The sequence below is a fragment of the Monopterus albus genome, unplaced genomic scaffold (assembly GCF_001952655.1).
Source record: "Monopterus albus unplaced genomic scaffold, M_albus_1.0 scaffold253.1, whole genome shotgun sequence".
Classification (NCBI taxonomy): Eukaryota; Metazoa; Chordata; class Actinopteri; order Synbranchiformes; family Synbranchidae; genus Monopterus; species Monopterus albus.
The window spans coordinates 1,123,043-1,145,534 of record NW_018128133.1 but is presented as its reverse complement, the minus strand read 5'-3'; the positions used below and the strand labels follow the sequence as shown (position 1 = coordinate 1,145,534).

Genomic DNA, 22,492 nt, shown 5'->3' with positions numbered 1-22,492 from the left:
GTCTTTCATCTTACATCTGCCTGGGTGCAGTTTGGAGGTGTAAGATACCTGAGTATGTAATGTTAATTTTTACCTGTGTTCATGGAATAAATCAGCACTGTTTTGTAGTTACTTGGACTGTGTCGTCTCTTAGAGTTAGCAATGGTAACAAGAACCAAAGACCAACACTGTCCTCAAAAGAATGTCCTTTGTCCTTCAGGTGGAGGTGGACTGCTAACTCTGGTCCACTGGAGTTGGCCCTCCTGTGGACCAGAGTCAGCCTGCCCAAACATGACATGCTGGTCTGATATTCTGCACAATTAATTATGACAGAAAGTATTAATTTCTTTTCATTTTTGTAATGCTTGGGCGTGCTTTTATTTTGAAAATGCCTACGTGTTAGTACTTCCGGCAGCCTCGTGCAGCAGCATTTCGTTTTCTTGCGAGCGCGAGCCACTGAAGCTGCGCGTTCTTGTGTGTTTCTTGTCCGTGGTTGCCGTTCGGTAGTCCGGCCCAGTCTCTGGCCAGCCTCGGCCGCTCGGAAACCTTAAAGAAATGTGTCTCCCGTGTACTGAAAAGGCGACAGTCACCAACTTTAACAAACCAGGTGGGTGTTATTGCTCTATTCTGTGGTTCGGCCGTCGGTGTGAGACATTGTTTCCCATCGCCTCTCAATGTCTTTGGGTTTTGAACTGTTGGTCAGACGAAACAAGACATTTGAAGAGATCTTCTTAGTATGTGGGAAATAAAAGCAGGCAGATAATTTGATTAATGTAAAAAAATGAATCAACAGAATAATCGATAATTAAAGTAACTATTAGTGGCGGCCCCATTGTGTTGTCGAGTTCATAGCGAATCTTTAGTTTTTTTTATTGCAGCACAAACGTGTTAGAAAATGTTGCCGTAATTTGTATGTGAGCGATTGAGTGGCTGGTGTGGTGTTTGTATTATGTCCGCGTAAAAGCTTTTATCACATTATTGGTGTATTTTGTGGTAATGTGGAAATCTGACTGTGCATTATTGGTCTTTTAACCAGTCACATTGAAGCTAGGCACATCAGTTAAGTTATATCATCAACGTGTTTTTTCTTTTCAGACTGGTTTTAAATGGGCTTTGTCTCAGATGGGTATTGTGAATGTGTGTGGTATTGTTTTTCTATACTTGTAGAGACTCAATACCGGGAGCCCACCCACATTGTGGGGACTGGGCCTTCCTGGTGGCAAACAGATGCTGGTTCCCACTGTGTAAATCATTGAATTTTAGGTTGGATTAAGGGTTAAGGTTGGGCACGTAATGGTTATGGGTAATTTTAGGGTTAGTCAGCCAACACTGCCTTGCTTATCTCAGTCACTTAATGCCTCTAGTCTGCCATTGCCAGGGCTGGATAGATGGGCTGAGATCTGTTTCGCACAGGCAGTCCATCAAAAAGTATTTTGTTTTCAAGGTACAGGGAACATCTCATGATTTCAGGATCTCTGGATGTCAGTGATCTCTTTATCAGCTGGCAAGAATATGATCCTGAACTCTTTATATCTACAGGTGACTACAGTTTTTAACATCCACACCTCAGAAAATACACCCAGTCAGAATGGGCTTCAATTAAACCCAGAAACAGGCAGATGAAGGAAAATTAGAGTGAAAGGTTATTTGTGCAGAAGAAATCTTGTATTCAGGAGTGTAGAGTCCTGGATGCATCAACATGAATTGTAAAATCGTATTGAAGCAGATACTGACCTTATGAAGCAGATCAGATTTTGCCAAGATGTAATCAAACCATGAGAGTTTCTTCACTGATGTCAATATAAAATTCAGTCTTTGAGCTGTCAGTTTTAGTGATGGATAGATTACTGAATGGGCCTACTAGTCGAAAACCCAGGAGTCCAAGGGGTCAGGAGCCACTGGTCCTCGCCTGCAGAATATCCCAGAATAAGATACAAAATCAGTGGTGGAACGTAACTAAGTTACATTTACTTAAGTACAATTGTGAGGTATCTGTACTTGAATATTTCCAAAGAGATGCAAGTTCCTCAAAGATATACAAAATTATCAAAAAGAGATATGAAATGACCACCAAGAGACACAAAAGGATTGCAAACAGTTGCAACACTTTTACAAAGAGATGCAAACCACACGAAGACACACAAAATGACCACAAACACAAATGGGTAGAGAGAGAGAGAGAGAAAGCTGGAGGCGAGCATCTCTTTCACTTGTCTGATTTGTAAGATTGTGATATCTTTACATTATTTACTCTAAGGATACAAATAACTTTAGTTTTCTGTTGGCTAAGTGAGTAATTGAATAAAAAATGCTGATCAGAGTTTTCTATAACATAATGTGATGTCTTCAAATGTCCTCTTTTGTCCAGCCAGCAGTCCAGACCTATTAAGAATCAGAATCTGCTTTACTGGCCAGGTGTGTCGGACACATGAGGAATTTGACTTGTGTACATCGGCTCTCAATGTGCATGTACATATCACCATGCAAGGGGCAAGTAAACAGTAAACCAGCATAAGGTTGTGTAATATAACAGAAATAATAAGCAGTATTAACAAGCAACAACCAGGGTAAACAATGCAAAATAAGCAGTATAAACAGGCAGTAAACAATGCAGACAGACAAGGAATGCTCATTGTGAAATGAGATAAGTAGGAATAAGATTAGAGTACTTAAAAATAGAGACCTGTACCAATCTGTATGAGATATATTTAAAGGTATTGCACTGAGGGTTATTGTGCAATCATACTGCCGTTGGTTAAGTGTTCATCAGAGTGATGTCCTGAGGGGAGAAACACTAACCTAAACAATTAACCTGAATAGTTTCTGGTTGATTTCGTGTCAGTGGACTAATCATCAACTCTCTTGCGCACCCATCACAAACTGATTTTCAATATGAGATGGCCAGAAACTTTTGTGATGCCATCTTAAACCTTAAATCTTACCTGTAGTCCAGTATGTGTCGAGCAATAATCATATCCTGCCTGCTTTTGACACAACACTGAGATCTGATACTATGGTGTCAACTACTGACAGCTTTTGAAAGAATTCCCCAAACGTATCATCCCTTAATTCACCTATTCATGAATAGTGTGTGCACCAGTAGGACTTTGAAGCTCCCTTGGGTATATCTAGTACTTAGATACAAATTTGTGAGGTCATTGCAGAGAGAATATTGACAGATGTACCAAACACTAAAAGCACATATTATTCTAATGGAATGTAATAAATGCCAGGGTCTTCTTTAAATGATGGTAATTCTGGACTTCATCCATCTTTCCATCCATAAATTCATCTATTTTCTAAACCATTTAAATTTTTCTGGGTTGCTGGCTCTTTTCCCAGCCTGGACGGGGCACAGTGCATTGTGCACATTATTTATGTTTGTTGATTCTGGTTGTAACTTTTTAGTAATTCAGTTAAACAAAGTCAACCTCTGACTTCATGTTCTTTTCAGAGGAGATGGTAGAGTATACTCTGCAAAAAGATGTATCAGTCAGGATGTTTTTCAGTTTGTAGCTTCAGTTGAGGGACGCTGATGTCCTTGAGGGAAATTGTATTTGGCCCTGTAATATAGTATATTGGCTCTCACAGTGGCCAGGTTTACATGCACCTTTCTCACCCCATGTGTCAGGGCCTCATGAACACAAAATGCCTACACAAAAGCATATCTGTTCAGGGAACAAATTCAGGAGAAATGTACTGGGTACAGCTATAAACAGGAAGCCAACAGCACAGTCGTTATATAATCCAGTCGTGACCTTTTCTTCTTTAATCCAGTTTTATTTTTGGGTTTTGGACAACATATTCCTCCACTATTTTTGGTGTCGAGAGTTACCAGATAGCATTAGTTCATCAGAGGAGAAGTCCTTGGTTGAAATTGTGGAGGGGCGGTTTGGGAAGATGTGCAGTGTGAAGATAAGCTAGTGTTTATTTTTCTGTGGCCTAATAAAGTGTCAGAGGTTTTATGTTCTCTTCAAGTAAAGTCAGTGAGACTGGTGGATCAGTTGAACAATAGGCTCAATGGGCTAGGATGAAGGTTATTCTAGTGAAATGGAGTATTTCAATTGTTAAGGGTGTGCGTTCTAGTAAACTGGAGGCAGTTCCACCAGTGTTGCAGAAGCCAGTTAAAAGTTTAGGTAGGTGGTATGATGCAGCTCATAGTGATAAAGCCTGAGACAGCAGGTAGTGGATAGCATTAAGAGTCCAGAGACATTGAGACAGACAAACTCAGACTGTGGAGCATGTAATGTGCTCTGCTGTCACAACTGTTGTGGCCCCTAAAGTTAGCAAGAATGTTTAGTGCCACATTAGAAAGTGGCTGGCAAGCCCCATGCTGCCTCAGCAGTGTGGCCCTGTATAGAAAGGATATTTTGGAGCTCTGTCTAGCAGCTTGACAGGAGTTCAGATGTGCAAAAAGCAAGGCTGGAGATGACGCCCTCAGTCTAGGGATGTAGCAGAGCAGAGTACAGCGCCAGCAGTCTTAACAGGAAGGAAGTGGACCCCAGGGGATGCAGTTTTATAAGCTCTTAAACACAGTTACATTGTAGGGAATGTTCAGCATAGATGGGGTGAGTTTGGTCCAAGCATATCACAGTGCATGGAGCCAAGCAACATCAGCTGACAGAAGGAAACTGGTTGCTGTGGCATTCACATGCAAATGCCATTTAAATCAGTGTGGTCAGCCATGACTGCATAGCTGAAGCAAATACAATGTGGATATAAGGCTGGGTCAAGCTGATGGGTGTTTGCTGTTTGCCTGGGAGAGGGTACAGCTAAAAGCAACTCTAAAAGTAGGTTAAGTCAGTTTAGAGGTACTGTAGGTTAGGGCTAGAGAATGACGTGTCATGGGGCTGAGCACGTTTATGATGGCATGGCCTGATACTCATTGTGGGGTCCAGTGATAACATGAATATTGGGGTTTCCATAAGCATGCTCCCCCAGCTTTTGGTAGGTTTAACTGTGTATTGAATTATGTCACACTAGGACGGAAATGTATTTTTTATATTCTGGACGGAAGAGTGAAGCTCTTCAGAAATTTGAAGCTTTATTTTAAGTCATGTAACATGAATCTTTATACAGTTTATGTGACCTCAGTGCAGTCATGTGATAGGCCATTACTGCTTCAGGTTTTTCTGCCATCTGTGCTTGGTACCAGAAAACAGAGAAAGTGAGTCTGTTGTAAAACCATAATTTCCTATTGTCAAACCTTCAGCCTAAACCTATTTACTATAGGGGCTGTTCTTTTTTTGTGTGTTACCCTACATTAGAATGGAAGCTGCATTAGTGTCAGAGCATGGGTGTTGTTATTTATACCATGTGAGTGATCATAATAGGATGTGTGTGGAGCTGCTGGTGTGTCTGTGTGCCGTACTGTGTGAGCTGAGGTACAACAGTGACCTAACAGAGAAGTCCCACGGTGCCTGTACTGCACTTCTGGTTTGAACTGGATAAAACAATGGTTTTTTGTTACCACTTGACCAGCTATCCTCTTTCAGCCTTTTCCTGTAAGCAAGGGGTACATTGACTGGACAGGGAGATACACTTCTGGAGAGTTTTTTTTAATCAACTCCTCCAAACTTTGTGTTTAAATTGAAAACACAAGTGATAAGACTGTAATATTTGAATATTCTCTTACAATATTGGGTTTGACCATACAGTATTGTGTTTCTATTCAATGTGACAGCTTGGTCCAGTGTTAACATTAAACTCTGACACAGTTTGAGCAGAAAAAAACTGCCAAGACAGCTATATTTCTTGCATTACCCGCACATTTACTGTGTGAGGAAATAGCTTCATTGTGGTTTGACAGATATACTCAAATGCAAATGGATGCCTGTGTTGTACCCGGTACTTTTTACCATACTAACTCTGAGAGTCGAGACAGTCCAAGTAACTACAAAACAGTGCTGATTTATTCCATGAACATAGGTAAAAATTAACATTACATACTCAGGTATCTTACACCTCCAAACTGCTCGCAGGCAGATGTAAGATGAAGGACCCTGAACCCACCAGGCCTATACATTATATCACCTCGGTTGGGCTAGCCCCATACTACACAGAAACGTCAACCGAGACGTCTCTGGTGCCAGCTTTGCAGCTGGTCATAGCAGTAGTCAAAACATGAAGCAAATCAATGTGTGTGTCTGTTGATTAAGTGGTGTGTAGCTAAAAACATTCTCACACGACCTCTAGTAACATGTCATGATATTAAACATAAGAACATATTATGGCTAAGGCTACAGTTATACACGTCATAATAATAATATTAAACATCCTGTCTGCTGACAGTCATCAACTCTTCTCTCTAGTTATCCTTGACCAGATGTACCCTGTAGAAACTCATAAGCAGGCCTAAGCATTTAACAGTCTAACTAGACATCCTATCTCCACTAAACATTTCTAATACATAAAGTATCTATCCAATTTCTATCTGACTAAAAATACCTAACACCTGGGAGTCTTTCGATCTTGAGGTTTATTGGTTATTTGCTCAGTAGTGCTGTCTCACTTGGTTTTCCTTCCATTTTGCTGAGAGTTTAAGTCAAAGCTCAAGTTGTTTGACATAATTTTATTTACGGTTCATTGTGATAATTTTTTCTGCAAGTAGTGACAACAACCCACTGGACAAAGACATTTATCAAGAAATTAGAATGCATGTCATTGTCTTCTTTTGAGATGTGCGAATGTGATCTGACTTACTTCTAAAGAATAAACTGCTTCTAAAGACTGCTAAAGTTTCAGTGTGCTGTGAACATGTTCATGCAGAGAAATCGCTGAACACCAGGACAACTGGAGAAACATGGACTTGTTTGAACAGGCATGCTGTGTCAGGGTCTGTGGTCCCTTCATGCTTGTTTACTCTGCTATACATGAAGTGCAGCGTGCTGTTGGCACATGTGTGACATCCAGAATATCCCTGACACATATACAGTGATGTTCTTTATGTGCTACCTGCTTGACCTTCACACTTGGCCTTTAATATGCTGACTGGACTGCATGTATGATAATAAATTAATTAGAAATCATTGGTTAACAATATATAAGACTTGTTGATTCGAACCAGAACTTAGAAAGATTTGTGTGAGATTCTGTGCATTCTTAAATAGGCGTGCATGATGTTCTGCAAACCACTGTATACTGATACTGAGTAAGGAGTTATTTCTCACAGTGTAAGAAACTCAAGACTTGGCAAGTTTAAACCTGACTTCCTTCTAAATCCTCTGCATGAGATATATACAATGACCAAAAAGGGGAATTTGTTTCTACTTGGATAAGAAATGGTGATGGTAATATGTTATTAATTTGTAGGTAGTCAGAGGTAACTAAAATAACTATAAACATATGAACTCTACAGTACGAAGTGTGATGTGATTCTTTACAAAATGTAGTTGTACACAAAGAGACTGATTTTAATTAATTAAATGAAATTTAATGTCTTCAATTTTATTTCAGCCTCAACATACAACAGTGTTTTCAAATGTTAAGTAACGTTTTGATTTGCTAAAATTCTAAAGTAAGCACAAATGTTTTTAAAATAGTTATTCTGTCTTAAATTTCACGTCACCAACTCATTTTCTGTTTTTTTTTGTTTTGTTTTTTTCTGTTTTTTTTTAGATAAACCATCATGATTCCCATCACAGAGCTCCGGTACTTTGCTGACACCCAGCCAGCGTACCGTATCCTGAAGCCATGGTGGGACGTTTTCACCGACTACATCTCAATCGTCATGCTGATGATTGCAGTGTTTGGTGGTACATTGCAGGTCACACAAGACAAGATGATCTGCCTGCCCTGCAAGTGGGTGATCAATAAGTCATGTGAGACCATGCCCATCCCAAACATGACCATCCCTTATGCACCAGAGCCCAAAGGTATCCAGTATGATCTCGATCGTCACCAGTATAATTATGTCGATGCTGTCTGCTACGAGAACGAGCTACACTGGTTTGCCAAATATTTCCCCTACCTAGTGCTACTCCACACCCTTATCTTCCTGGCTTGCAGCAATTTCTGGTTCAAGTTCCCCCGCACAAGCTCTAAACTGGAGCACTTTGTCTCCATCCTCCTCAAGTGCTTTGATTCCCCATGGACAACAAGGGCTTTGTCTGAGACTGTGGTGGAGGAGAGAGATCCCAAGCCTCCCGGAAAAATGAATGGTTCCATGGACATAAAATCCTCCTTAGTGAATGAGGATGTTGAGGCTAGCATCCCCATGCTTCAACGAACAAAGTCCAGAATTGAACAGGGAATTGTAGATCGCTCTGAAACAGGGGTTTTAGATAAAAAGGAAGGGGAGCAGGCCAAGGCTCTTTTTGAGAAGGTGAAGAAATTCAGGATCCACGTGGAGGAAGGGGACATAGTCTACCGTATTTACATACGTCAGACCATCATCAAAGCAATCAAGTTTATACTGATAATTATCTACACTGCCTACTATGTGCGCTACATCAGGTTCAGTGTGGTGTGCACGGTGAACATTCAGAAGCTAACAGGGTACAGTATCTTTTATTGTGCTCACCCGTTAGCAACGCTTTTCAAGATTTTGGCCTGTTTCTACATCATATTGGTGGTGGTTTACGGGCTTATCTGCATGTATACTCTGTGTTGGATGCTCAGGCGCTCCCTCAAACGATACTCTTTTGAATCGATCCGAGAGGAGAGCAGCTATAGTGACATCCCTGATTTGAAGAACGACTTTGCCTTCATGTTACACATGATAGATCAGTATGACCCTCTCTACTCTAAACGCTTTGCTGTTTTTCTATCAGAGGTGAGTGAGAACAAGCTGAGGCAGCTGAACCTGAATAATGAGTGGACGTTGGAGAAGTTGAGGCAGCGCATCACCAAGAACTCCCAGGATAAGCTGGAACTGCATCTCTTCATGCTCAGTGGGATCCCAGACACAGTGTTTGATCTGATAGAGCTAGAAGTGCTCAAGCTAGAGCTTATCCCCGATGTAACTATTCCCCCAATCATTGCTCAGCTTTCCAGCCTGAGGGAGATGTGGCTCTATCATACACCAGCTAAAATTGAGGCTCCAGCTCTGGCTTTCCTGAGAGAAAACCTGAAGTCCCTCCACATCAAGTTCACTGACATCAAGGAGATCCCTCTGTGGATCTACAGCCTGAAGAATCTCAGAGAGCTGCATCTAACAGGAAACCTGAGTGCAGAGAACAATCGTTACATTGTCATAGATGGTCTCAGAGAGCTCAAGAGTCTTAAAGTGCTGCGTCTGAAAAGCAACCTGACCAAGCTGCCACAGGTGGTGACGGACGTTGGTGTGCACCTCCAGAAGCTCTCAATAAATAACGAGGGTACCAAGCTGATGGTGCTCAACAGCCTGAAGAAAATGGTCAACCTGACAGAGCTCGAGCTTGTTCGTTGTGATCTTGAGCGCATTCCACACTCGATCTTTAGTTTGCACAACCTGCAGGAGATCGACCTGAAGGACAACAATCTGAAGACGGTAGAGGAAATCATCAGCTTCCAACACCTGCATCGGCTCGTGTGCCTGAAGCTGTGGTACAACCAGATTGCCTACATCCCCATTCAGATCGGAACACTTACCAACCTGGAGAGGCTGTATCTGAACAGGAACAAGATAGAGCAAATCCCCAGCCAGCTGTTCTTCTGTCGCAAGCTGCGCTTCTTAGACCTGAGTCACAACAACCTGACCAGCATCCATGCTGATGTGGGTTTCCTTCAGAACCTGCAGTACTTCGCTGTGACAGCAAACAGGGTGAGAAACAAAAAACAAATCTCTTCAATTTGTCCGGTGCATGTTTTTATTTAATTCATTCCCATTTCCTACTTTCTGGTCTCCAGCTTTCTATCACTCTCTGTCACGTGTGAATAAGATTAGCTCAACAGCCAAATAAGGTATAAGGCATTTATAGTCAGGTCTTTAACTTAAATGTTTAAGTCAGTGTTTACAAATGGTGAGACATTCATCTATATGTTGGAAATGATGGTTTTAAAGATGATGACTGAGATTTTTTTTTACAGCTTTTCAGTTTTATCAATAGAAATTTGTCATTAGAAATTCATGTTTTTCTCCATTTGATGCAAATTCAGGCTACAGGAAGGTTGAAAACACTGATATAATCTTGGTCTGTTTATCTGATGTCCAATGACTGAAATAAAACACTGAGCCATTCAGCGGTGTGTTATAGTACAGTACAGTATAGTCTTGTTCTGTATACAGCAGTCAAATTATGCTGTCAAACATATTTGATAGAAGTCCCTCTGTTTGGAATGAAACAGACTTTTACAGCTTGTCCTTTTATTTTTCTTCCTTCGGGCTATTCAGTAGAAACCATTAGGGATTTCTGAGCTTCATCAAATGTATGCTATAATTACACTATTTTTCTGAGACTACCATGGTACTTTGTGCATGATTTACTCTTTGCCCTTTGCACAGTTTAATTCAGTCTCTCCATTAGAAGGGAAGATGGCTGATCAAAATATGTACATATTTAGGCTGTTGTTTATTTCATTTGCAAAGATTATTAACTTAAGGGTTGTGCCAAACCCTGCCATTACAGGCAGGTGTTTGAATTAGATCTTATGAAAATTCAGTTTGATTTACGTTGTAGGAATTTCATTCAGAAGGAGGCAGTTTGTTAACTGTGAGGAATTTAGTAAAACAACATTCTCCTCAAAAGCATACACACATCATGTGTTTTCAGTAAAGGAAATGATGGCTGCCATTTTACTATGTCTGCTTGTGTGGCTGCACACTGAAAATAGGATTGTGTACAGCCACAAATAGTTCCATTTAATGGGACCATTCTGGCACTTCTTGGGTTTTTAAGGCTCGTCTTGCCTAAGGGGGGCTGGTGACAAATTATCCAATCAAATTAGCTGAGTAATACTGTATCCATGTGTAGAGGTTCTGGGGGGGTGCTGCTTTTCCTGGACATCAATGAATAATACCTGTTTAGAGCTTTAGAGTTTTTAATGGTGTTAATTACAAATAGGACAAGGAGCATACAAAGGCTGCAAGATTACATGGTTAGGTTTTAAATTATTGAAGCATTTTGTCCTTTTTTTTTTTTCCGGTATTCTGAATTAGTTTCGAGACATTAGTCCATAACTGTGACATCAAATGTTGGTTGATATTTAATCTAATTTTGGCTTGTTTCCTCCATATTTTGGTTGCATTACATTTTTGCCTATGTTTCTTAAATACCCTTTGCTCACATCTTGGGTCTTTGTCTCATGTGGCCATGGCATATGGATTAGACATTAACCGGTTCAGTGCTACTTTAACACTGCGCCTTATTCTGCCCTTTATCTCTTATCTCTACCCTTTAGATTGAGACGTTGCCCCCTGAACTGTTCCAGTGCAAGAAGCTCCGCACTCTGAATCTGGGAAACAACTGCCTGCAGTCGCTGCCATCACGCTTCGGAGAACTTACTGGGTTGACCCAGCTGGAGCTGAGAGGGAACCGTCTAGAGTGTCTCCCCGTAGAGCTCGGCGAGTGTCGGCTGTTGAAGAGAAGTGGTCTGGTGGTGGAGGAGGACCTGTTCAACACACTGCCATCAGAAGTCAAAGAACAGCTGTGGAGAGCTGATAAAGAGCAAGCCTGAGGCAGGGCTCAGTGGAGATCTGCAGAGGAAAGAAGTTTGATTTGAGAAATAAACAAGCGGAGTGATTTTGTTTATAAAGCAATGCAAACCCTCAGAGGTTTGCATTGTTGGTTGATGGGGCTTCCGTGACAGGATCCATAAAAGAACTGATGTCAGAATTCAAATCTCCAAGAATGTCTTTCTGGAAATGAGCAGAATCATGGCTGTCAAGGAAAACCTCATAACCACACTTCAATTATGTGACTTTCCTTTATGTTCATTCTAAATAACAAGCTGCAAGGATGCTAGCAGTTGATGTTCAGTATGCATGCCTCTTTTAAGCAAACCAGTTCATTAGAGTAAGCTAAAACACAGTTCAGCTTTGAGCTAAATGTGCTTACTATTGCTACTTTGATGGCCACGGGATACATGCACAACTCAAACATGCTCACGGACCTTCTTCTGGCTTTAAGACTCAAATTTTACCTCTCAACTTTTTTACTGTTAAATTAGCATATTGTGTGACGCAGAATCGCCCCACGTTAGTAGAAAAACAATTCTAGTGCAACTGATGGGCAGTGCGTTGAGGCATGAAGGTTTATCCCTGTTGTCTTAGTAAGTGAGCAAAATGACTCTGTGCTGAAGATCAAAACAATCATCCCACTGGTGAGCTCACAGCTTAGGCCTTAAATAAGATGACTGATGAAATGACAAGCTGCCGGGAACAAACTCTGCAGTACAGAGTCTAAATAGCCTGCAGTCAATAATTTATACGGTCAGCCTGTGTGGCAGGTTTTTTGTCATCTGTGAGGGAGCTGTGAAGCATTCTTCTTTATTTGTCTTCACTTAGCATCATATCTTATTTAGGTGTATGAAAATGGATTTATCTTATTTTTGCATGACTAAAAATCCTGCACATTTCTGTGTCTTAAGGTGTGTGAGCTTCGTGCCAGTATGTCTGAGCTTGTTGAAACAAGGTAAAGAATTTATTCTGACTTCAAGATGCATAAGTTTGTGACCCAACAGTACCACTCGCTGGTATTGTGGTTGGGCCTGTGAATCATACTGCACTGGATTGATTCAAACTTAAGTGAGTGACTGATTCTACCCAGCTATTGATTTGTTGTTTTGTTTAAGAATAGATAGTATTTTAAGCTTATTGCCTGCAGTCCGATCTTAAGTGACCTTTGTTCAGTTGAGGTCTACAAAGTTGCGCGACTCACTAGATTGTAATTACACAGTTTGTAACCTTGCTGACATGATGTTTGTTGTTGCTACGGAGACCCAAGCATTTAGAAAATTCACTGTCACAGTCGACTTTTTTAATCAAACGCATGCAGGCGTGCACAGATGCAACAGACAGATAATATAGACCAATAAAATGATTGAGAATCAAGGTACTTTTAATTCTTGGTATGAGTTTGAGTTATGGGACCTTTGATGGTTATTACAGAAGGCAGTCGTCACAAGGTACCGTCGGTGAAGTGTTGCTGTTGGTGCCTCTCGTGCCCAGCTGTGTTTGCCCTTCTATTTGTCATGGTGAGTTTATTCCAGGGAAAAATGGACATTTGTCAGCGCTTTGTTTATCCATTCATGAGCAAAATCAGGACAAACAGGAAATTACAGAGGGGAAGGAAACCTACACAAGGGAAACATTCACTGTGATTTCCACATCCATGGTCTAAGTTTGTGCAACATGCTTTGTCTGCTTGAAACACTTTTCTTGTTAAGATCTCGGATTTAATTTGGAGTAACTCTGCTATGGTTGCTCAAACCAGGCGTCCTTTACAACCTTGTGCCCTGTTAATAATCACAGTTTTTGTTTTCATGTTGCAAAATACATAGTTCATGTTTAGTGTCTTTATTTCATGTATGTGTTGTTGTTACCAGCTGTTTCTTTTTGCTGCGCATTTTTTAAGAGATTAACAGTGAGTTTTTGTTTCACTGATGCCTTGGCTAAATCCAAATGCCCTTTGAGGAGTCACTTGTAAAGTGCTATCACATAGTCTTAAGTGCAGTCCTGTTGTGTTGAATGGGTTGACTAGCAACTAGTATTAAAGTTTGGAAGAAAAGGTCATAGACAATGGACGGCAGTACAGGGAGGGAGAGAGGCAGTAATTCCAAAGACATCTCAACTTTTGTTTTAAGTTGCACGTCCCCTTTGATATGCTCGTTCTTTTGTGGTGCCAAGTAAGAGCAAAAACTTGTTTTTCATTATATTCCACAGATGGTGACATTGACCTGTTCAATGCCAGAAAACAAATGCAAATAGTCAAGTCACTTAGTAATATATTAACCTGCAAAAATACAGATGGGCGACAAGTTAAAGGAAAAACCTGAATGAACCAATGTACTGCAGATATTTGGACCTTCAGAAAATACTATTCCCCATCTGGGGGTAGAACTCCACCCTGGAACTAAGTTTAGACTCTGGTTCCCCCCCTGTGGAAATGCAGGTAGAAGAGCCAAGTTCCCCAGAAGGTTCCCGTTTCTCCGGGAAAGTTCCCTTGGGAGAATCAGGGCTTTAAAGGGAAGGCTGAGTGATCACCTTTATCCTACAATGAAACATTTCTATCCTGATGGCTTTGTCTAGTGCTTTTCTATGCACAGGAGCTCCTTACACTAATTGTGCACACCCACAATGGTGTTATCACTGGGAGCAATTTGGGTTCAATGTCTTGCCTAAGACATGGACAGGAGAAGCCAGGGACTGACCACCAACCCTTTACCTCCAAAGCTGCAGACAGAGATGGGAGTGGTTTCTCTTTGGATGGCAGTGCCTTCACCCGCAGGGCATGAGGCATCGTGCATGGAAAATGATGCAACTCAAATGCTATGGTCTTTGCAGTGATCTGATCCAGATCTCAGCCTAATTCAACACCTTTGTTAGATTTTGGACATGTTATACAGCAGTCTGCACCACCATCATCAAAACACCAAATGGGGGAATATCTTTTGAAAGAATGGTGTTCATCCCTGTAGCAGAACTCAGAGACTTGGGGAGTCAGTGCCAAGGTGAAGCTGTTCTGGTGGCACATGGTGGCCCAGCACCTTACTGAGACACTTTGTTGGTTTGTCCTTTAATTTGTCACCCGTCTGTATATACCTTACAGTGCAGTAGCTGACCACAGATAATAGGGACAAGTTGTAGGGCAACTTTTGTCACTCCCAGGTGAATTTGATATAGGAGTATGGCTCATTGTAGTGGTGCAGTGCTGCTGACACAAAGTCTCTCTCCTGCATTGCACCACTGAGTGTCAAATTAGGATGTTCAATGCACAGCAGTTACAGTTGTAAAGCAAGTTTGACCTTAACTTGGTCATGCCATTAGAGGTTGGATAATCACAGCAACCACTTTGTTTTTAAAGACTAATTTATTCTTAGGAGACCATGTGTAGTCAGTGTTAGTCTTGTAAGTTTGGGAGTGCCATAGAAATCTTTCTCAGGGCATCACAGGCAATCGCTTGTTCACACCTTCTCAGAATAGTTGGATTTGTTAAAATTGCCGTGCAGACCTTTCTCCATTTCTGCTCTGCCGTGTTCAGTCTATGTCAGCATGATGACGCATCTGTTGCCACCAAACTGTCTGACTCCTGCTGATTCCTGTGAACAAATATTTTGACTGGGAAGTGGCTCAGTCATTCTTTCTGACCTCCAGTGCTATGACTACAGCCAAACAGTCCTCCATAGTCATTTCCTTCTGAGTCACAAGAGGAGCGCATTTAACCTGCAATTACAGTCCTTTTCCTGCATGTCAGCGTCGGTGAATTCGGGTGAAGGTCTGGGATGAGGTCAGCCAGCCATTTGTGGAGTACTGAAAGTAGGAAGTGTTAGTGACTCATAAAAAGGCCCTTTTTCATTTGTTTCACACCAGCAACAGCCTACTCTCATCTAAACACATTTAAAAACTTTCTTATTCATTCTGTGCAAATGCACAAAATTGCTTTTGAGCTCTCTCTTTTGAATGGATGTGCTTTTGTTTGTATGTTATGTATGCCTTAAGTGGTGTAGTCCGTAAGAAGCGGTTGATTCTCATTTGCGGGATTAACAGCAGCGTTGCTGATTTCTTCTGACACAGCTTTTGTTCCCCACAGGTGAACAGAAACAGCTCTTGACAATCTAAAATACTGTAAATGGAGGTGAGCTCACCCTCCTGTGTGGGCATTATGTGTAACAGCACACATTATCTGTTAATATTTTTGGACTGTCAGTTGAACCCCAACACACAAAAAAACCTTTTCTAAAAACTGCCATGATTGCCACAGTGGTTAGTGTTGTCTCTTCACGGCAAGAATGTCCTGGGTTTGAGCCGGGACCTCTCTGTGTGGAGTTCGTATGTTCTCCTTGTGCCTGTGTGGGTTCGAGCTGGGTGCTCCGGCCTCCTCCCACAGTCCAAAGACGTGCGACTTGGGTTGATTGGTGACTTGAGTGTAGGTTTGTGTGGTTGTTTGTCTCTAAGTGTCAGCCCTGTGATAGACTGGCGACCTGTCCAGGGTGTTTATCCCCCCACTCCTCCACCCCGGCCCTATTCAGGATAAGCATTATAGATGATGGATGGTGGGATGCAGTGATTGCACTGTATTGCCATTGAATCTCCGCCTATATGTGTAAAATGTTTTTTTTTTTTTTTTAAATGATTGTATCTACTGTGTACATTAAGTTTGTGTTTTGATGCCTGTAGATCAGGGATATATGAAAACAGTTTTTTGCTTCTCTTTTTGGGGGGAGTTTCACATCCGTTTCATTTTGCAGCATGAATTTGTTGGTCAGTTTGTGTGCATCATAGCCATACAGAAAGCCGATCACTGAATCCCTGCCAACAGTCACTGCGGAACATAAAACATAAGCTAGATGGACACGCTTGTTTTAGCAGGATTGTCTGTATCACATGTATCATTATTAATTAATTGTTGCCGGGTGGACTGGACACTGGCTTTTTAAGCAGGACATCGATAACATTGAACAACTGAACTTGGATTTCCTAATATTCAGGCCTTACTTTTGTACTATTCTGACACATGATGATAATAATAAACACTAAACTAAATCCATTTGCAAAGAGTGTTAGTTGGTTCTTCTTTCAGGGGAATTGTTAACACCTGAGGAGCCATAGTAATAGAACTTGGTGCTGACACATTGGCTTATTTTAGCAGCAAAAGCACAACAACAGGTGCCTCAGTAAGTCATTATAGTCATCACACTGTGCCAGGGCTGGAGCTGACTCACCCGAACTCAATCTAGTATATAAATGTTATCATTGGCGCCAGTGCTTTTCCTCCTGTGTCACATCAAGTTCTTAAGTTTCTTTCTCACAGAGAATATTATTTACACTATTGCTTCTCCAGCAGGACCAGCCTGGGAATTCAGATGGTGGATTTTTTTTTTTTTTCCCACCGGTTTGGTTTTCACCAGCACAGCGTGCGCTCTCATTAACTAAGAGGATGGCAGCTTGTTAAGAGGGTGCACAGGGATGAATTTCCACCTTGTACTGTACTGTTGAATTCCAAATATTCCAGAGGCTGAGCTGACACTTTGCTGCGACCTCTCGTCACAACATATCTGTATCTATGGGGCGTGACCAGTTCAACCAGTGGTAAAAAGTACTGTACATTAGTACAATGTTGAACTACTTGTACTATGAGTATTTAATTTTATGCTGTATTATACTTCTACATCACATTTCAGGGAGGGTAATATGTTTCACTCCACTGCATTTTATTTATTTATTTACAAAACATATGATGAACCTATATGATAAAATATATAGTAGGTAAAACGAGCTGAACCTTGGTCAACTGTAACGTTGTTATGCTGCTATAACACTAATAACACTTTGAAATGGGCAAAACGTCTATTGTCAGTTTAGTTATATTTTGCTAATGATACTAAAGTATCAAATGTAAAAGTACTGCATGTTTGAAAAATTGTCTACGTCAGGTTTATATTTTTATATAGGCTTTTATGTTATTGGACCATTGTCACTAAAGAATTAATGTGCTAGTAGTATTTTATTGTTGCAGGTGGTCAAGGTCCTGGTAATTTAGCCTGTTGTACAATTTGCTGGGTATTTTAAGCATTGTCATATTTGAGAGACGCACAAAGGTTGTTTTTTTTTTTAACTGAAGCCAGAATTGAAGTATAAAGCAGTATGAAATGAAAATACTCAAGTAAAATACAAGTATGTCAAGTATGTGTTTATATTCCACCACTCCAGCTGCCAGGTAAGTCTGTAGTTCATTTGTATTTATCTACATGTTATAGCAGCGACACCTAGAGGCCGTCCAGCGCTACTGCTGCACTTTGGCTGTTTACTGCACCGTAATGGAGAGAAACTGTACAATAAGTCCTCTAATCGCAGCGAAAGAGTTAAAAATCCACAATCCTATTGCAACCTCGGTGTGGTTATACTTTAATAGATTTAGACTCGTCACATGGTCGGAAATCAGCGCTTACACACCGGATAAGACACAACACATTTACCCCATGAGCTGGAGTGGAGATCTTCGAGCAGAGCAACATGGATTTTATGACGGATAGGGATGTGCAGAAGGTGAGCATCGCATGAAAAATTCTTTAAATGAAGCCACACTGAGCCGCTGCCTATTAATATCCTGCACTTAATGCTTTAATCTTAATCGCAAAAGTTTAAATGCAATAAAGTCAATTAAAAGAGGGAAACAGCACTGATGTAGGCTAGATGGTCATTTTTTTGCCAAAGTATCATAACCCTGCAGTATGTTTATATTTATGTGGTGCATGAAAGTATTTGTGCACATTTCAGGCTTATTATATAACATGCTGCAACAACAAGTGACGTGTCACATGCAGCCCTTGTGAACAAATGCCCTTTTTATTCTGCACCAGATCTGCCTTAAGAGTAAAATCTCCATGTGGACTTTAGAAATTAAAGAGCGCTGGTGAATACAGACAGGAGCCCGTCCTGAGACGACAGTAGACACCTTTCCTTTATAAAAAAAAAAAAAAACAGACTAAAAAGGACTGGAATCGATTTGTAGTGAGTTGATTATCAAAACAGTTTACGATTCATTTTATATTGATTGATTGTTGTAGCTTACTTTAATTGAGTAATTTAATTGAGCATACATGTAAATGCTAAAGAATTTTACCCCGTAGACTGGACTTAGAGTTGAGACAACAAATATCCTTCTACTACATGACTTGAATCTTTGTATGAATGTGGAAACAGACGTGCAAGGTCTTGAGTTGTCCATAATCCCTTTGGTCTTGTGAATTGTCTCCTCTCTCTCTCATTAGTATCTGGAGGATGGGTATGTGGTTCTGGACGGGCTGCTCACATCCCAGGAGTGTGATGAGCTGAGACAGAGGATGGCAGAGATAGTGGACCACATGGACGTGCCGGAGCACTGCCGCACAACCTTCTCTACCTATGACCAGCAGCACAAGGAACAGGTGACCCAGTGAACAGTGCAACAAGGGATCCATCTTTAACACTCACCGGTTAATTCAGCCTTATTTTCTCACATGCTTTTCATCATACTGGACTCAAAGATGCAAGTCATTTTTTCAGTTATGTTTATTATATGCATCGAGTCTGTGATCAGTCTGTAGACCTCTCCACTAAATCGGTGTTTACACTGAGCCAGTGTCCTTCCTCTCAGGCTAATCCCTAACTCTAATGTCAACAGTCTAGTCAGTGTCAGCAGAGTGTGTCTCCCACCTGCTTAATTCACTCATTCCCTTTTGACTTGCAGGGAAGCTCTGATTATTTCATCACCAGTGGAGATAAAATTAGCTTTTTCTTTGAGAAAGGAGTTTTTGATGACAAAGGTGAGCTCTCCTGAAATTCAGTATTTTATTTTTTACATCTCCAAATGCCAAATTAGATGTACAGAGCTTTTCTTGGCTTGCAGGGGAATTCATCGTACCAGTACAGCAGTCGCTGAATAAAGTTGGTCATGGTAAGATTACTAACAGGATGAGCACAGATCCTTCCGGTAGACCCTAATTAATGCCAGTTTTCTTCTCTTAGCACTGCATGCCTACGAGCCCTTACTCAAAAAGGTTACGCATTCGCCCAAAGTCCAGGTGAGAGAGCTGTTGAACAATATCAGAGAATGATGTCACAGATTGACCAAGACTTAACATCAGATGTTGTTCTCTCAGGGCATAGCTAAGAAGCTGGGTCTTGTAAGACCTGTGATACTGCAAAGCATGTACATTTTTAAGGTAAAGCATTAAACACTATCGGTCTATGAAACGTCTCCTTGTGTTGCGTGAAATTACTCAAGAACTCTGGAATAAAATCATCATATTTCCTTCTTCCCTCCAGCAACCGGGGATCGGTGGGGAAGGTGAGATGGTGAAACTAATTACAAAATAGACATTTGTATGAAAGATTTATGTTATAAACATGTTTTCCATAAACTATCTCTGCAGCAGATTCTTGTCTGTTTCTCAGTGACACCTCACCAAGATGCCACATTTCTGTACACTGAGCCGCTGGGCAGAGTTATGGGGCTGTGGATCGCCCTGGAAGATGCTACTGTCGACAACGGCTGTTTGTGGTTCATCCCGGGGTCACACAACAGTAAGCTCACAATCCTACAGGACCCTATCTATGACTGGTTCAACAGGACAAACTCAGCTTATTATGACAGTAGTCACCCAGCCACTATCATACCACAGGGTCTTTACATGTAGCACTCCTCTCCTTTTGCCAGGTGGGATTTCTCGCCGTATGGTTCGAACCCCGAAGGGCACCGTTCCCCTGACGGCCTTCATCGGTCGACAGAAGAACTATGAAGAGGAGAAGCTTGTTGCCGCACCAGTCAAAAAAGGTAATTCACTTGCTTCCCAAATTTAAGTGTGTAAATGACTGGTGACTGTGAAGTGAAGATATACTGGGGATGTTTAGTATCTGACATGATGAAAATACATCAGAGGCTTTTGTCACGCATTTAGATACCAAATATTTATATGCATTAAAATATATGCACAAAGTGGAATGCTGAAAGAATAGATTTTTTAAAGGAACAGTCTGACATTTTTAGAAAAATGCTCATTCACTTTATTGCTGAGAGACAGAGACACAGAGAGAGAGATAGGGAGAGAGAGGTGAAATTGTGTCCTTCCAGTAAAAATGTAAAGCAAATGTTGTAAACAGTATGTAAATCAAGGAACAAACAATATAACAGAATGGACCTGTGCAACATAAATACGTACTCCTTGTACCTTTTTTATGAGTGCCTATCCTCTAATTGTCCAATTAAATAGCCAATAAAAAGGGAAATGAGAGGGGAACTGTATGGGTCCATGGAAGGCGGGGTAGGTTGGCCAGACGAGCACTCATCCTGCATATAAATGACACCCTGTAAAAAATGCTGCTATGTGGATTTATACCTCTGGACAGAGCCAAGCTGCTTGTTTCCCCAGGTTTTAGCTTCATGTTTACCATACAGACATTAGAGTGGTGTCAAGTCTCAGCAAGAAAAAGAAAACGTGTTATTCCAATAATATAATCATATTTGTTTAAATTAACAGAAAATGAATCTGCAACTATTCCGATAGCAAATTCAGCTTCTAGCTCCAGATGCATGAGGGTTTGCTGTTTTTATATTGTTGTAAATTGAATGTTGTTGGGTTTGACAGTAATCAGGATAAAAGCCACGTGAAGATGCCACCTTGGACAATTGTGACAAGCATTTTTCAGTTTTCTGATGATTGATAGACAAAACAAACTTTAAAATACTCAGATTAACTGGTAACAAAAACAGCCTTAGTACTATATTGCCAAATCGAGCTGTGAGAGCTGGTCAGCCTCCACCTGTCTCCCTGTGTTCAGGTGCTATAGTCCTGATCCATGGTGAAGTGGTACATCGCAGTGCTGAAAACACATCCAAAGACTCTCGCCATGTCTACGCCTTCCACATCATGGAATCCCAGGACACCCGCTGGAGCCCTGACAACTGGTCAGTTTACAGGAGTTTGTGGCTTTCTTGTGCTTATATTGCTTCTGTTTTTTTAGCTTAGACAGGTGTTTCCAGCAGACATCTGTCGGTCAGCATGTAGACGGACGGATGAAATTAAGTGCTGAAATACTAATGTGACACTATTAAGTACATTTTGAGAGAAGAAATAAGGCTTTTTTTTTTTTTTTACAGATGCAAATTATAAATTAAAAGTCACATAAGCCAAGTTTGAACCACAGTTCTATCTCTTTGGTCCTTAAAGGTTGCAGCCCACTGAAGAGCTCCCTTTCCCGCCTCTCTACTCAAAATGAAGCTCGTCTTTCCTGCAGTCCACGGGGAGACACAAGATTCTTTCTCATCTGAAAAAGGGCCAGTGTGTATGAAATGTGTTAACCAGAACGAATGTGCTGCAGTTTGTCATGGCTGTTTTGTATCATATGACACCAACTGTTTCACTGGGCTACATGTAGACAGCAAAGTCAGTGTAGGATAAATTGTTACTAATTCACGTTTTCAGTGAATATATCAATAATTTTACATGACAGTTTTTTAAACATAATTATTTACAATAAAATTAATTTGGATAAACATTAGGTTTCTGATCAACTGATATTTTATTCAGTCACCTGCCAGCAGTATTCTTTTTTTTTTTTTTTTACAAACGGTGTATGTTCATTTTAAGATGCAACCTAAATGTGAAAAAACCCAACCTAACAAAGTACAAGTGATTTTAAACCAAGAAGGGTTCATGTTGATGTCAAAGTGCAGCCACTCAGGTCCCTCATCCTAGTCGTCGATGAAGTTGTAAACAAATGGACATAAAATATGAGGCATATCAATGAAATCTTTTCCCTGATGCACTCAACATGCAATGTTACACTGTTAAAACTTTAATGATGGCAAAAACAAACTACTAGGATCATGCTAATAAATATCATCACAACATAAAACACACAGAGAAACATTTACATGATTCATGATCATAAATT

At 40.8% G+C, this 22,492-nt stretch overlaps 2 protein-coding genes across 3 annotated transcripts; both read left to right on the top strand.

The window, feature by feature from the left end:
- The first annotated feature begins 400 nt into the window (after positions 1–400).
- Positions 401–15,140, top strand: lrrc8aa (leucine rich repeat containing 8 VRAC subunit Aa). Its single transcript, XM_020621051.1, has 3 exons — positions 401–586; positions 7,597–9,721; positions 11,299–15,140. Exons 2-3 carry the CDS (start codon positions 7,607–7,609, stop codon positions 11,572–11,574), a joined length of 2,391 nt encoding a protein of 796 aa, XP_020476707.1. The 5' UTR covers positions 401–586; positions 7,597–7,606; the 3' UTR covers positions 11,575–15,140.
- phyhd1 (phytanoyl-CoA dioxygenase domain containing 1) lies at positions 7,788–22,166 on the top strand. 2 transcript variants are annotated; one of them, XM_020621053.1, is made up of 11 exons: positions 7,788–7,853; positions 18,829–18,984; positions 19,287–19,362; positions 19,446–19,493; positions 19,565–19,620; positions 19,699–19,761; positions 19,865–19,886; positions 19,994–20,122; positions 20,256–20,372; positions 21,377–21,503; positions 21,766–22,166. In XM_020621053.1, the coding sequence occupies exons 1-11, from the start codon at positions 7,836–7,838 to the stop codon at positions 21,812–21,814; spliced, it is 861 nt and encodes a 286-aa protein (XP_020476709.1). In that variant the 5' UTR covers positions 7,788–7,835; the 3' UTR covers positions 21,815–22,166. The 2 variants fall into 2 exon arrangements, with proteins under 2 accessions (XP_020476709.1, XP_020476708.1); XM_020621052.1 differs by lacking the exon at positions 7,788–7,853 and adding an exon at positions 17,571–18,103 and having other exon boundaries at positions 21,766–22,164.
- The last annotated feature ends 326 nt before the right edge of the window (positions 22,167–22,492 follow it).